General features: G+C 43.3%; 1 protein-coding gene across 1 annotated transcript in view; it reads right to left on the bottom strand.

The window, feature by feature from the left end:
* The window catches only part of cemip (cell migration inducing hyaluronidase 1), a 200242-nt gene that overhangs the window by 16294 nt on the left and 167464 nt on the right, over window positions 1-16484 (bottom strand). Inside the window, exons 17-21 of the mRNA XM_034127484.1 lie at window positions 6778-6863; window positions 5763-5894; window positions 5368-5403; window positions 3137-3292; window positions 1763-1943 (exon numbers count right to left, since the gene is read on the bottom strand). Of these exons, the coding sequence (XP_033983375.1) occupies window positions 1763-1943; window positions 3137-3292; window positions 5368-5403; window positions 5763-5894; window positions 6778-6863 (591 nt within the window). The remainder of the gene's footprint in view (window positions 1-1762; window positions 1944-3136; window positions 3293-5367; window positions 5404-5762; window positions 5895-6777; window positions 6864-16484) is intronic.

Here is a 16484-nt window from a genome sequence, read left to right on the forward strand (position 1 = left end):
ACATGACCAATGAGGGCACGAGATAAGTTTGTGCACCGATGGAAGGCTGACAGGCAGGTAGGCCATCCAGTTATTTTAGCCGGGCCGGCTAAAATGATTGGTCGTGCTTTTTACAGTACTACGGCTTCCACAGATGAATTTTTGTTATGTATTTATTGTCAAAGCACTTAAAGGTGGGGCAGGTAAGTTTGAGAAACCGGCTCGAGATACACTTTTTGTTATATTCCATGGAATGCTCTTAACATCCCGATAGCAATGAATATCTTAAGTGGTTTGACAAAAAATCCATAACAAAATGTCATCTGTGGAAGCCGTAGTACTGTAAAAAGCACGACCAATCATTTTAGCCGGCCCGGCTAAAATAACTGGATGGCCTACCTGCCTGTCAGCCTTCCATCTGTGCACAAACTTATCTCGTGCCCTCATTGGTCATGTGCGCGTTCGTGTGTGTTGGAGGAGGGGCTCTATAAGGAAGTGGCAGATTTTCTCCGGTTGTGTTTTTTCAAATTCTAGCGATCTCGAGCCGGTTTCTCAAACTTACCTACCCCACTTTTAAGATATTCATTGCTATCGGGATGTTAAGAGCATTCCATGGAATATAACAAAAAGTGTTTCTGAAATAAATTACATATCTCCTTTAAATGAATGTGTTTCTGTACAAAATGTACGAAATAAGAGTTTTTCACGATTTCAGATTGAACCTTTTTCATGTTTGTGAAATGATTTGACCCAGAATGGGATTAACAAGCTAAATCTATTTTGAATACGTTTTGCACTTGTACTGTAATGTGATTAGTTTCAATGTATCTCCATTCAGTTCATCATTTTGTTCTGTTTCTTACTTTAAAAAAAAAAGGTTGCCTTCCCATGAAGAAATTAACCCAAAAAGTCTTAATGGTCCAGTTCCAACCAGAAATGAGCTGTCTGAAGGAGGAAAACATTTCCTAATGTGGGCGGTATAGCAACAGTGTCAATTATTTTGGTCTAACCAGTGCCTGAAAGGGGATGACAGAGGGGAGGACACCTGCAAACGGTACCAGGTCCTCAGCATGGGGACCAAGCCCCAGGACATGGGCCACCTCTACCAAGGATATACGGCGCTATACTATACTATATGTAGATGTTAGAAGACCGTAGAGCCTCGGATCAATAATTTCTGCTTCAACCCACTAACAATTACATTTGCACACAAAATATCTTAATGTTACATATCACATTTTAATTCCTGTAAAGGTGCCCTGTGGAGTTACTTGTAAACAAACAATAGTGTTAACATTCAGTGTTTCTTAATGAAACACATTATGAATATTTAAAGAATCCAGGGTCAACAAATGACCCCGAGGTCGGTGCTGAATGTATTTAATTTTAATTTTTTAAATGTTCAATCCTTTATTTTTTACACATGCATTCTTCTTCTTCCATGTCTGTGTGGACGCTATGTTTCTTAAACACTGCATCCAACTGTCGATAGGCAGGACAGCGTGAAATTGGTGGTAGTGATATGTTTAGGGTTGCCTCCGGTATGATCCATGCACATGCTTCATACAAATCAAAAGGACCCATAAAAACATTTGTGCCTCTCATTGACAGAAACTCCTCGGGGTACCTTTAGTGTGACTGGAGCCCAGCTGCCAAATTGAAGCTTGCTTCTCTAATATCAGCAAGATGTTTTTCTATCTTCATTAATCTCAAAGCAACATCTGTGTTCCACTAATGTATCTGCTTTAATCAGCCAGATGTTTTCCCGCAGCAGGTGACTCACAGGTACGTGGTCAAAGATGATGTCAGTGACGTTGTTGTTGGGGCAGCTCTGCCACGAGTTGTTGAGCCGGAAGCCGAAGGCGCTGGTGTGCCGTCCATCCAGAGCCACGTACTTCCGGAACGTACAGTTCTGTATGTTGATGGGCCCGTCGTAGATCTGCATGCCTCGGATTGGAAAATCACTGCGAGGAAACACACACACACAAAGTACATTTCATTCCAAAACTATTGTACGACACTTTGTAAGACGTACCTCCTCCCTTCATGTTGTGTCTGTTGTGCACATATTTACAATGTGAGCATTCTGCCAGAGAGGTTCAGATATTCAAAGTCGAGTGGTTTTACAGTAAGAAACTAATACAAACCAGAAAGACCACACTGTGTTGGATTTTGGACTGGGGAAGAGGAGTGTGACTTCCTGCCTGGGTGCTTAGGAAAGTCTTTTATCCAGTGGCCTTCATCTAATGTTCAGCCCTGCACAGCGTGGGCGCACTTGGTGTGCCCAAGTTCAGCTCTTTGCCTCAAAAAATATCAGACCGAAGATGAAGCAGGGAGTTTTCTTTTTCCCACACAATAAAGGAGTCTCTGATATCACTAGAGGACATTCCCTCTGCCAAGTGGAAAGGGATGATGTCTAGCATGCCATGTCTGGCTCTCACAAACAACAGTCTCTTTTCAACTGGTACTCCGCCTAATGTCTTTGGGGCATTAAATAATTTGGCTTTTAAAATGTAATTAAACTCAAATTAAATTGGATGCCATGTACTCTCACTGAAAATGACCAAGGAAACAATCATCGTATTTTTGACTTACTTAAGTTTCTTTGCCTTTGACAAACATTGATCAGAAATGGGCCTGAGGTGTTAACATGTGACAGAATCTGTTTCTGTGGGACTATTCCAGCTGGCATATCTATGATCCAATACACCAGGACCAGGTCTCTGAAACCAGGAGCTGATAATGGACCAACACATTACCACCATAAGACAAATACTGGTGTGCCTGTATACACCCAGCCCCCAGGAAGTGGGCCAGCTATTGAAGCCATTTTTCATAGTGGCCAAATGGTGGAACGACACTTCTGTTCTAGACCGTGACTTCATTCGGGCCCAAAAGGACTCTCCCCATTGACATACATTTGGAAAGAGACGTCTCTAAATCCGCGTATAATTTCTTTAATGTAACCTTAATGTCTATTGCGTTTTAAAGCTGCATTTATGAATATTTTGGGTGTTTAAACAACAAGCTGAAAACCAACATTTGAAAATGTATCACCTTATAAATCAGGCTCGGCTTTTAGCCCTCTGATGTGGCTGCAAACTCTGCAAAGTCTGTGAGCATAAAACCTAAAGAAGATATTCTGTGTGTCACTTACACGCCGCGAGGCAGCGTTCTGCCGCTGTGGTCGGACCCCCCGGGGCCCCAGATCCTGTTGTCAGGGACGGGCATCCCGCGGTTCTCACTCTCACCCACAAACAGAGAGTTTATCACCTGCTGGTGAGAGCCGTCATCGTCTGGGAACGTCCCTCCACTGCACACAGAGAGGGGGGGTTAGAGTGTCCAGGTGTCCAGCAGCAGTGTGTGTAGTGATAGTAGCATTGGTAGTAGCAGTGATTTTGAGATGCTTATTCTGTAAGTGTTTCACTGGGTTGAAGATAGGTAGATAGGATGCATGCGCAGACACAAAGGACAACTTTATGGGCCTGGTTATAGCCTTAAGTCTAAATGAAATGTCATAACCTAAAGGATCAGTGGCAGCCTAAATGCTAGCGTCCGCCAGATGAGAGGGTCCTTTATTATTCAAACATCACGATGAAGACATTTTAAGCCTATTTGGGTGAAATTCTGCTGTTTGATTACTTTACTTATTCAGTTATTTTCTCTTACCAAGGTACTGTTGGATACACTTTTATTTATGAAAGACAGGGTGTTAAAAACTGTGAATGTGTTTCTTGTTGAGCACACCAATATATGTTTTAATTACAGCACGTAAGTTCATTGTGTCTGTTTTCATAGCAAGCAGATATATATAAAGGCTGCTCATACTGAGAATAAAAATCAGTGCAAACGAGTTAACAGCAGCCGAGGTGCTATCAACCCAGGAAAGTAATGATAGTTATTACTGTGCTGTCAGGGTTTATGGGGACCACACATGTAAAAAAATCAGTGGACAGCCAACACAAGATTTCATTAACTGTGTTATTGTTTTGTGTGTGTGTGTGTGTGTGTGTGTGTGTGTGTTTTCTGTTCTTCTTTTCTAACATAACCGATGATGCAATAAAAAACACTTCTGTAATATATAATTTAGGTGCACTTTACGCCTGCTGCAAGTGGCCATAATCTGTGTCCGTTTCTAAGAGCATCTTAAATTAAGATGTTTGGAAGACAACTTCATTTTATGAGCCAATAAAGCACACACATATTATTCTTGACACTGCAGTAGATTAAATAATGTATTATTGTAGGGGCAAACACATCTACAGTATGATGTATTTATTAAAAGTAAAACTATTATTTCATTAATCAAAAGTGCACTCTGTGGTTGATACACCCCTCACTGTATACTGGGCCTGTGGTATTTCTAAATCCCAGCAGTTAGTGATGTAGTTGCTGATCTGGAAAATGAGAAACCTGAGAGCTGAAACCATTTTGAATAATGAACGAACATTACAGACTTCTGCAGTGTTCCCTTAAATTGGGGCCAAACTTTTATTAAATTGACAGAACGTCCATCTAACACCAGATATCACTGCAGTTTGGCTGAAGCTTGAACTATGATCTATTAATTAGACCGTTTCAGGTTGATGTCCTATATACATCAGATATTTAATGTACGGGGGCAAACACGTAACAACGTCCCAAAACATTTCCATTTGGAGAAACATCTTCACCAACTTGACAACATGTGCAGCGTTTACTAAAAGCACTGCATAAACGAGATGCTGCTAATAAAAAACCGCTGCCCCCTGTCACCGTTGGTCAAAGTTTTGATGCTAACGAGGTTAATGTCAATCGCCAAAGTAAATAGTTGTAATGTTAAAAGTCAAGTTTATGCATGTCGATGATGCATTAACATATAAAACACTGATACGCCAGGGATAAACCAGTATAAGTGTTGTTAACTACCCAATGCCACCATTCTGACGCCGATCATCGATCTCTATGATACTGTTGGTTGACTAACCGTCATATTTGGGCTCAATATAGATTTAAATATTGCCCAGTTTTCTTAATACTGATAAGATGGGCAAGCAACACAAAATCTGTATTTACCCCCAGTCCAATGAAGCAGATATTTCCCCCCAGAAAGGGGCGGGGCCATGACATAGAGGGAAAGTTGCTCTCATGTATGTAGGCTCCCTGCTTTGTAAAGTCAGTCGGAAACTTCTCACCAACTCCCTCCTCTGTGACCATCACACCCCTAAATTACTTTTCACACTGCATCAGAGCGCTCTGTTTCCCAGTGCACCCTAAACGCCTCCTTATAAGGTGTTTTCCAATTACTCTTACAGACAGAGAGAGAGGATCCTGGAACGCCACAAATGCAAACAGAAGCCCATTATTTCTATCCATATAAATATGAACCGTGGGGGGGGGGGGTCTTACCTCGCCAGAGTGAGGCCGATGCCATTATCAGCAAATCTAAACAGGAAGGAGAGAATATTATCACTGCGACAGTCTGAGGTCTCGAGAGGAGAACACACACACACACACACACACACACACACACACACACACACACACACACACACACACACACACACACACACACACACACACACACACACACACACACTCAGTCTATAGGCGATAGCTTTTATTAGATGGGGGGGAATCTGTCATTAAATGTGCAAACAACAACCTGAGCTATATGAAACTAATAATGAGGATTCCCTGCAGAATTAAGCTAAATTGAAAGTTGACCACCTTCACTCAACAGACATTATTCACTCAGTTATTCATCAGTGTTAATATCACTATATGAATGCATGCATACTCACTGGCAGTCGTCCAGCCACACGTCGCCCCCCCTCAGCCAGGCTCCATGGTCCTGGTTCTTATAGGCCACAAAGTGGTGGATCAGAGCCGGGACCCTGGGTTTGAAGGGATCAGCATCCTGGTGGGGGCCGTACCTGAAAGATGTAACACATCACACTGAGTGGAGAAAGACAGCGTTCACTGATAGCTATTTGATTGTTTTTACCATGACCATGCCATGTCTTTGTACGCTGCTGCAACACAAACATTTCCCAAATTGGGATCAATAAAGTACTTCTTATCTTATCTTACATCTATTGTAAACGTATGTTAGTGCTGTAAATACGCAGGGCTGCAGAGTAACGACAAATAATCTTACTGAAGTATGTCTGTCTACATTACATAATATTTAGCTTTTCTGCAAAGCAACTGACAATAGGTGCAATAAAGCATAACGATTCAAACTCAGAACAACAAGAAAAATGCAGATATATTCCCCTCAAACCAGACAACCATTGTTAGTGCTGGTGCCATTTTTTCAAATAGGCTAAACTCTTTAAGTGTGTTGTTGTGTGTGTTTGGTTTAATGACCAAGGTACAAGCAAAACTAGTGGGTTATGTAGACTTTTCAATTAGTTTTAATATTACAGGTCCCAGAGTCCAGCTTGAAACAACACATCGATCAACTCTTGGTCTCAGCTGCTGTCAGGGGACCAGATGCACAAAAGGGCATAACGTAGGCACAAGTACAGCATGGAGTTTGTCACTGTACTCTTTTTCTACTACGTGCATTATAAATAATGTTGCTTTAGATAAACAAAAGAAGAATGAAAAAAAATCTGCCGTGAGTGGAGCAGAACTTTCCTACAACTGCGGTTCTTTGTTCCTAAGTGCATATGAGTTCTCTTTCAGATCTTTCCTTGACCTAACGTTGTTTTTCTTCAAAGTTAGGAAAAGTGTTTAAGAAAAGATAAGGAAAGTCATATTTTTGACTATTGAACCATGCTGTTAGTTTGTTATAGGATGAGGAGTCCTGACCTGGCTCCAATCAGAGACAGGAAGGGTCTCTTGTCCTTGTCGTTGGCCTCGGTGGTCTTTACTCCATTATCAAGCATCATTCCAGCCTGGAAAGAAAGAAGACAAACCACTTGGTCAGGCTTTACAAGAAACCCAACTAGGATGTTAAAGAATAAAACATTATGGAAAGGCTCGTCATTATGGAGGATATTCAGATGTTGGTTTCCCAAAGAAATTGCAGGAGTTTTACAAGTTTGTGATTGTTCATATTTTCAATTGAGCTGCAAAAAAATCTATTTTAAATGTGAATTGGCTCTACAGTCTGAAGTTGCATGCTTGAATTTGTATCCAACAACTGACCTTTTAGTTCTGATGGAACAATTATTTTAGTATTATTTCCTCCCTTCATCCAAAGAAGGCGTTTTCTATCAGCTTATTCATCCAGTAAATTCAGCTGCTCTCAGTTATTCACCAGTCTGATATCCTGCTACATGCTGCTAACGTTGACCGACTCACTTCTCTTCGTGGTCTCACATCTGAAGGCTCTGACCTCCTCTGTAATGCATTTAGTGCAGTTCCATCTTTAAATCCATTTCTAGAGTACACATTGTATAAAATTCTTCCTATCTTTCTTTTTTTTTCACTGATCTTTCATTTTGCCTGGGCCCGTTAACCCAAGCATCAGTTTTATTTTTAAGTCATCTCGTGCTATTGAAAAAGCAAAAAACAAACACACAGTAGCAGGAAATGCATATTTAGGACCTGATTATGAAACATTTTTCACTTTTGATTTTGAACAACTCTCTGAGATAATATTTGTTAGCATGCTATCTCTAATGCTAATAAGATCTGATAGCAACAGTTGTCATCTCAGCCTGCCTTCAGCTAACATTAAAGCAGAGCGGGAAGACGTATCCAGATCCTTTAGGAATTTAGAAGTATTAATAAAATACACTATACAAATACTCCAGTAGGAAAATGGACTGAAAGTATTAAAAGTAAAAGTATATATATTTAAAAGGAAAAGCTGCAAATCTTCACATTTGAGAAACTTGAACTGTGAATGGTTTAAACACTTATATATAGTACGTTATTGCTGGCAATTAATTTTCTGTCAACACACTCACTGTTTTAGTTGTTCTTAAATATAATGTTGGATCGTTTGATCAACATAAAACAAATAAAACAATACAAAATGTATTTTGTGAGTACAAATCTGAATCTATAAAGTAACTTGTAACTAAAGTTGTAAAATGAATGTAATAAAGTAAATGTAATTATTTCACTTTGAATGTTAATGAATTAGAAGTATAAAGTGGCAAAGAAAGAACATTCTATAAAATTCCAAGTAACTTAATTTGGACTTAAAGGAGAGGTGTCATGCTTTTCCAGTTATTACCCGTCCCCTTGTGTGTTATGAAGGTTTTTATGCATGTAAACGGTGTGCAGAGTCAAAACCCTCAAAGTACACCCTGTAGCGAGTAAAACTCTAACACAGAAAATACCTCCCCAAAACGCCTCGTTGGAGATACGTCACTGTCCATTTGATTCTTCCGGGTACGGCATGATGTCATGCCGTACCCGGAACAAAATGGACCAATCCGGAAGAGCTATGGCCACACCCAGCGGCGCTGGCCGCACCCTCTGCCAGCCTAACATTTACTGTTGGAAGCTCTGGTTCAGTTCACAATCGATCCAGTCATGCCAATGCCAAGGACCTGTTTCCTGAAATGTGAGGAGAAATGTGAGCTGTTTGTCCTACCGACGGAAGAACCACGACGAAGTCAGTGGTTGAAATTTCTTTTTAACACTGTTCCTTCAGAGGTTCGAAGAACGTTACTGTGTGCGCAGCATTTCACAGACGAAAGCTTCCAAAACATTGCCCAGTTTGAGGCCGGATACATTTGAAACTGAAGGACGATGCTATTCCTAGTTTGTTTGGACCATTTGGAGCAGGGGAAGATTCGGGTACACAACCTGTAAGTTTGCATTGTTATTTGTGTATTTATCAAACAAGGTATCTACCACGACTGTTTAAATGTGTAAACGTGTGTCGGACTGCTAAGCCATTGACACAGTGCAAACTGGGCTAACTAAGTTGCTAGCGTTTCCATATATCAACTCTAATATCAGCAGATGGCCTTACATACATGTATCTCATAGCAGGAGAATGTCTGCATTCACACACGAAATACTCATAGACAGTATACTCCGGGTGATTTACCGTACGGTCAGTCGCGAAACGTAATTACATTATAGCTGGCGTTCCTAGCGTGTATGCTACCGAGCTAAACAACGGAGCTAGACATGAGTTTGCTCGGGAAAACATTGTTGTTATGCCAGCTACAATGAATGTAGCAGACTACCCGTATAAGATTGCAATTGTAAACATGTTCTTGATAGCCTAATATGAACCACTATCTGTTGTTCATAGTATAGTATAGTATAGCATATTACACTGAACAACTAGCAAACGTAGGTTAGCATTGTAATCCAGCTGGCAAGCTGACGAACATAAAACGACTAAGTTTCAACAATATTTTGTGATTGGCACTTCATTTCGTTAGGAATGTCTCCCAAACAAGGTATCTACCACGACTGTTTAAATGTGTAAACGTGTTTCAGACTGCTAAGCCATTGACACAGTGCTAACTGGGCTAACTAAGTTGCTAGCATTTCCATATATCAACTCCAATATCAGCAGATGGCCTTACATACATGTATCTCATAGCAGGAGAATGTCTGCATTCACACACGAAATACTCATAGACAGTATACTCCGGGTGATTTACCGTACGGTCAGTACATTATAGTTGGCGTTCCTGGCGTGTGTGCTACCAAGCTACCGTTCATAGCGTGTATGCTACATAGCTAAACAACAAGGCTACCTAGAGCTGGACATGCTAGGGAAAACATTGTTTTCATGCCAGCTACAATGAATGACCGAACGTAGCAGACTACCCGTATAAGATTGCAATTGTAAACATGTTCTTGCTAGCCTAGACCAGCGCCATATAGAGAGATCTATCTATATGGCGCTGGCCTAGACCAGCTGTTGTTCATAGTAGATTGGCATATTACACTGAACAACTAGCAAACGTAGGTTAGCATATTAGCTGGCAAGCTAACTGTGTTGATTAGATAGATAGATTAGATAGATACACACTCCTACCACAACTACTACTAACGAATCTAAAACAACTAAGTTTCTCTAATATTTTGTGATTTGCATTTGATTTCGTCCAGCCAGATCAGGAAACACACACACGGGATGACCCACTCTGATGCCTCGTCCTAAAAAGCCCCGGCAGCCGCTTACAAAGCTGCGATAGGCAAGATGTCGAAAACGCCTATAAGGGGAGGAATGGATGATATACAATGTATATATATATATTTACTAGGGCTGTCAAGTTAACGCGTTAATAACGCGTTAACGCAAAAAAAAATTAACGCCACTAATTATTTTAATGCGATTAACGCATGTGTATTTTTTTGTCCTCGGCCGCCGTAGTTTCAGAGCGCATCGAGTGTAAAATACCATCAACAAGCTGATGCTGACAGCCCCGCTCCTGCCGCCCGCTTGTGGCAGACCACACTTCCACGCTCACCGGGAGGCCCGGACTGGCCATCGGGAGGACCGGGAGGGAGTGTGTGGCGCGAGCGAGGCACACCTTACGTGTTGTTGTTGTTAGCATCTGGTGCTAGCTAGCTGCGCTAACGGATATAAGGAGCTGTTTCAATGACATTTCGCCGACAACTGCGCCGAGCACTTGACTTTATGCAGGTAGCCAGACAGTGGGACATTGTACGAAAACACACACACACACACACACACACACACACACACACACACACACACACACACACACACACACACACACACACACACACACACACACACACACACACACACACACACACACACACACACACACACACACACACACTATTATTGTATGAGGTTCCAGGTTGAATTGAGGCGAATATTTGTAATGTTCAGAGGTTGTTGTGTTATTTACGCATGTTCATTTTGTAAATTTCTAAAAATAAAGTTTGATGGAAATACTTAGTAGGCCTATCCTTTCTTCCCTGAATGATTTGCTCCTATAACATATCATTCATATATAGGAAACCATGATTTGATTTCTCATCAAACAGTAGTAGTTTATTACAGGTAAAAATAACTTACTCTTCTCTAACAACAGTTGTAGGTACAGTTCGGTTAGTTAGCGTATAAAATATACGGCTGTACCGAGGCCATTATAAGACTGTTGTTCCGCTGAGAGCGAGCCGAAAAAAGCACTGTTAGACATGGGCGGAGCCTCTGGTGGTTGACTAATCAGAACAGAGTGGCCGAGCTGACCAATCGGAGCACACTAGGCTCACAGGGAGGGGGGGGGGCAAGAGCTCCAACGAGCCGTTTAGTGGAGAGAGTGAATACTGCTGAATACACATACTTTACAGAGATGCTGTATGCGAAACCAATGTGAGTTTGGAAAATTGCACAGTATAAATCTATTTTAGTATACCTCAACAATGGAATTATGATCAGTGGAAATGGCCATGACACCTCTCCTTTAAGTACCATACTTAAAGGTAGGGTAGGTAAGTTTGAGAAACCGGCTCGAGATCGCTAGAATTTGAAAATACACGACCGGAGAAAATCTGCCACTTCCTTACAGAGCCCCTCCTCCAACACACATGAACGCGCACATGACCAATGAGGGCACGAGATAAGTTTGTGCACAGATGGAAGGCTGACAGGCAGGTAGACCATCCAGTTATTTTAGCCGGGCCGGCTAAAATGATTGGTCGTGCTTTTTACAGTACTACGGCTTCCACAGATGACATTATTTATGGATTTTTCGTCAAAGCACTTAAGATATTCATTGCTATCGGGATGTTAAGAGCATTCCATGGAATATAACAAAAAGTGTATCTGGAGCCGATGTACTTACATTATACAACACTGCATTTTTTAAATTTTGATATATATATATATATACCAGTGACGTGCGGTGAGGTTCATGGCTGGTGAGGCACTGACTCACTGAGTCAGATTTACAAATATTATATTTTGACCTTAATCGAAATATTCGGTTATTTTCAAAAGCTTTTTTAGTCTGATGCTTCGATTCATTTTAAACAGACCGTTCAACAAAAGGATACCCAAAATCTAAATATTGGATTGTTCTTTCTTAGTAAGATCCCATTTTCATTAGAAATGTGGTCTTACCTTGACTTGAAGATGAAGTCCATGCTATCCTTCTGGACAACAATCTCTATTACTTTTTTGTAAAAGTCCTCCTTATCTTCCTGTAGTTTCAAAAGTCTAGTTTGTTGTTTGCGTCTACCGTCTCTGCGTAGAATTACAGTAGCAATAAGAACCTGTGGGCTCACGTGCGCCCCCTTCAGTGCGGTAGAGGTTATGGCTGCCTCCCCTGGTGCTTTTATCATTGCCGTTGTATGATGAGACCAGCGAGCCTAAATATCATATATACGTGAAATAAGTTATTTAGAGACTATGGATGGCGAGCATAAATGTAATAAAGGGATCTACAAACATTACATTGGTGACATATAGTGAGATGGTAACAGGCATGCGCTTAGTGCCCGCTTTCCAGACAGTTTCTGTGGGGTGACGCATTCTGAGGTGAGGCAGATCTCATCTATGCCTCACCTTACCCCACAGTACTGGCTTGAGCGCGCTCACAAAATAAGTGCCCGCGCTAAATTAGTGCCCGTGCTCCAGCAAGTTACTGTGGGCTTACGTGAGGCAGAGCACGTCCCTGCCTCACTTCTCATCGCTCCCGTAGTGGAGCTCGGCAAATTTGCTGATTTTGACTATAAAAAGCGATTGGAATCATACATAAATCACACTTACAACACAGATCAGTGGAGACATTTTATTATTTTTACTATTTAGTTTTTCTTTAGTTGTTTTTCCGTTACATTGGAGTATGACAGGTGAGGCTCTGCCTCCCCTGCCTCCCCTGACTGCACGTCGCTGATATATACTGTATATATACGTTGGTATTAAGTGTTTCCTGTAACTCTGGCCATTACCTGGGAAGGGGTAGAGTATTGTTTTAATGTGTAAATTGTCTACTGTATATGTTTGGTGTGTGAAGCAGTTTGAGTTACGTTTGTCTATGAAAATTGCTGCATAAATAAAGTTTGATTTGATTTAAATCAAGGATAAATCAATTTTGTTTGAGTGGAGCTTACCCAAAATCTTGCTGGAAACATTTAGAGCAACTTCCATCTTAGCACTGACGCTGACAAAGAAGCTAGCTCCCCTTTTCACAGAGCTCTAAAAGAGTTACTTTTCATGTAAAAAAATACAAAAGGTCTTAATGATGAGAAAGTGTGCTGCTTCAGAGTCAGAGAGCAGCCCTGTGCTGAACGGCCGACCTGCAGCCCTGACACCACCTCTCCTCTCACAAACATCCCGGGGGGGCAGTCTGACATGAGTTAATCTCCCATTAGGATGATCCAAATTAAAAGTGAAGAAGGGAAGGAAAGAGTGAGATGGTAGGGAGAAGAAGTCGCTGTTAGGCGCAGAGAAAGAGGCTGATAACGAGGGGTTACGTATGGTAACCCTTGTTATATAAGCACAGGCGGAGCCCTCTACTGGACTCTATGGGTACTACCCCTTGATCATATCATGCAAGCATTCATCCACTGAGACTTCTATAACCGTAGCCGGCCCCGGGGCGGGCCTACCTGAATGCGCGCGCCAGAGTTCCCGTTAGCCGGTAATTACCGGACTATGACCGGTAAAATATGCTGAAGACCGGCAAATCTAAATCTCTCCGGTCAAAATGTCCGGTCAAAATAATTTCCCCTTAGCGCAATACCGCATCAGTTGCGCCACTTATGTGACAGACAAGAATAGTATGTGACAGACAAAAGAGTATGTGACAGACAAGAATAGTCAATTATAATGTCTAACATTTAATGTGGAGAAAGAGATGTCCTGTATGGGTTGATTGTGCGTTGATCTGTTGGTAATGCCTCGGGGTTCCGGTGGGCATGTAAACAAATGCATAATGCTGCGCTATACTTTGTGGCCTCACCCGGTTGCATAGCGACGCTTATTGTTTAGGTGTCTTGATAAGCAGGTAGTCATATCATTAGCTAGAACTAGCTAGATCTGATCGATATGGACATAAACGCGAGTGAAGTCTAATCTGACAGGAGCAAGAGATCAGCTGCTGCTGACGAGTCGACACGCAGCTCTGCATGATCACATGCAGCGGTGAGCGGAACAAAACACACACTTCAGGTTAGAATATCACGTAGCTATTTTAATTACCTCTCAAACTACCTAAACTAGTTATAGATATGTTTAGTTTTACTGTCGGGTTACTCATTACTGGATCCGCGAGCTGCATGATACTGACGGGCTGTCAGGAGAGGGAGAGAGCGCTCTGTTTATTATTCCCGTGTTATTGTAAATTACTGTACACTTTTTAATAATGGAGTTCATCTACTATAATTAGTTTGTTTAATATCGAATCATATCAATTTGTTTTAAAGCTCAATAAATAACAAAGAAGACCTTTGACCGGCACTTTTCTCATTTTGTCCGGAAGATTTAAACTTTAACGGACATGTTGACCGGCAAAAAATTATTCTAACGGGAACTCTGGCGCGCGCATCCCACCGTATAAAAGGAGGCCTCGCCTCCTGACTGTCATCCTACACTTCTCTTCAGCAAGCAGCATAGGACAGACAGGGCCCCCGAGTAGAGGGCTCCGCCTGTGCTTATATAACAAGGGTTACCATACGTAACTCTCTAGCTCTACTGTCAGAGGGGAGCCACAGGGGCTCTGTACCGTTGCCTCTCTCTCCGCCTTACCACCGCTGGGCGCTCTATCCCCTGAGGAGGCGCCTGAGGACGAGCCAGCAGAAGCATGCTGCTGAGCTGCGCCCTCTCCTCCTCCAAGCGACTGAAACTCTGGGTGACCGAGGTGATCGACCCGAAGAGCCCTTCCGTGGATACGGGGGCCCAAAGGAGATCATCCCGGGCCTTCTTTGACAGCGCGCTCAAACCTAGCCACACGTGATGCGACGCCACGGTGGCCAGGGACATCACCCATCCGGCTGCGGTAGCCATACCGTGGACCAGATTATTTATCTGGCCCACGCAGCGGTCCGAGTAATCGACCCCGTCCGGAGGCGGGGATGTCCTGCTGAGGGGTGATCAGCGAGACCCCCAACACGCCGAGATTACTGGCCACTGCCGCCATCTGCGCTCCGAGCCTGAACATCTTATCCAGATATTCCAGGATCTCACGGTCACGCGGCAGCAGGGGCAGAGGCTTTCTCCCCGCTGCCCACCCGGCTGCCTGCGGAAGTAGATGGGCCGCCAGGCTCTCATCCAGGGGGGGCACACCGGGACACTCCGTGTCCGAGCGGCCCTGCACCCTGAGGATTCCGGCCCATGTCGCCACTGGAGCCTTCGTTTTAAGTGGCTCCACGTTGCCTCCACACACCGCACAGCGGAACAAAACACACACTTCAGCAAGGGGGGCGAAACGAAGGCCGGCTGCGCCGGGCCGTAGCAGCCCTGACGAAGGCGGCTCACCGGCCTTGGTGACAGCGGAGGGGGGAGCGGTAAGCCTACGCGCTCCGCCGCCATAGCCATCACCGCCGGGAAGTCCTGCCGCGCAGACCTGTGCTGCAGACCCTCCTGGAGGCCCTCTCCCCGACGAACGGGGCCGCCCGGTCCTCTGGCATGGCGAACAAAAAAAGCGCACTCCGTCATCGTGCTCTTCCATCTCCACCACCTCGAGGTCCTCTTCCGGCGAGACGTAACGCTCCTGGAAATGTTCCAGCCGCCAGCGGCGGAAGCGGGCCCAGGTTGGCCGCCGCGTGGTCAGACCCCAGGCACTCGACGCATCGACGGTGGAGATCGGCGCCTGCAATTAAGCCCAGGCACGAAGGGCAGGGTCGCTGCTCCAATAAAGGTGAGTCCATGTTTCCTACTTTTCTTTTCGCTTAGCTTCGCTCAGTTGTTCTCTTGCTTGCAGAAGAGAAAAGGATGACAGTCAGGAGGCGAGGCCTCCTTTTATACGGTGGGATGCGCGCGCATTCAGGTAGGCCCGCCCCGGGGCCGGCTACAGTTATAGCAGTCTCAGTGGATGAATGCTTGCATGATATGATCAAGGGGTAGTACGCATAGAGTCCAGTAGAGGGCGGAGCCTGTGAGAGATATAACAATAACACTTCCTCTTCACCAGCGCCTCATAAATCTCCCTGTGCTCCAGTAGAGCTGGTGTGAAGCCGCGGGCCTCCTCTCTCCTGTCCTCCATATTTAGCCTGTCCTCAACTCTCCAGCCTCTCCTCCATCTCATCCTCCTCCTTTGGCTCACTCTCTTCTGTTTATCTTGTATGCCCTTTTTTTGTTTTTTCTAGCTATTCAGCTGTTGTCCTCTTTTTGTTAACAGGTCACATCCAGTGGTCAAAAGAAACTAAGTACATTTACTCAAGTAACATTTTGAGATACTTGTACTTTACATCAAGTAAATGGTGTACGTTTACACCACTACATGTATTTAATGTAGATAAACATTCCCCTCAAACCAGACAACCATTGTTAGTGCTGGTTTGAGCACTAACTGGTTACTTTACAGATGTGGATGAATGATGTGAAATATAATCAAGTGTTAAATCAGACTTTAGTTCCACCTGGAGTAAATTCACAAGCTACCCTGCAGTAT

The sequence above is a fragment of the Trematomus bernacchii genome, unplaced genomic scaffold (assembly GCF_902827165.1).
Source record: "Trematomus bernacchii unplaced genomic scaffold, fTreBer1.1, whole genome shotgun sequence".
Classification (NCBI taxonomy): domain Eukaryota; kingdom Metazoa; phylum Chordata; class Actinopteri; order Perciformes; family Nototheniidae; genus Trematomus; species Trematomus bernacchii.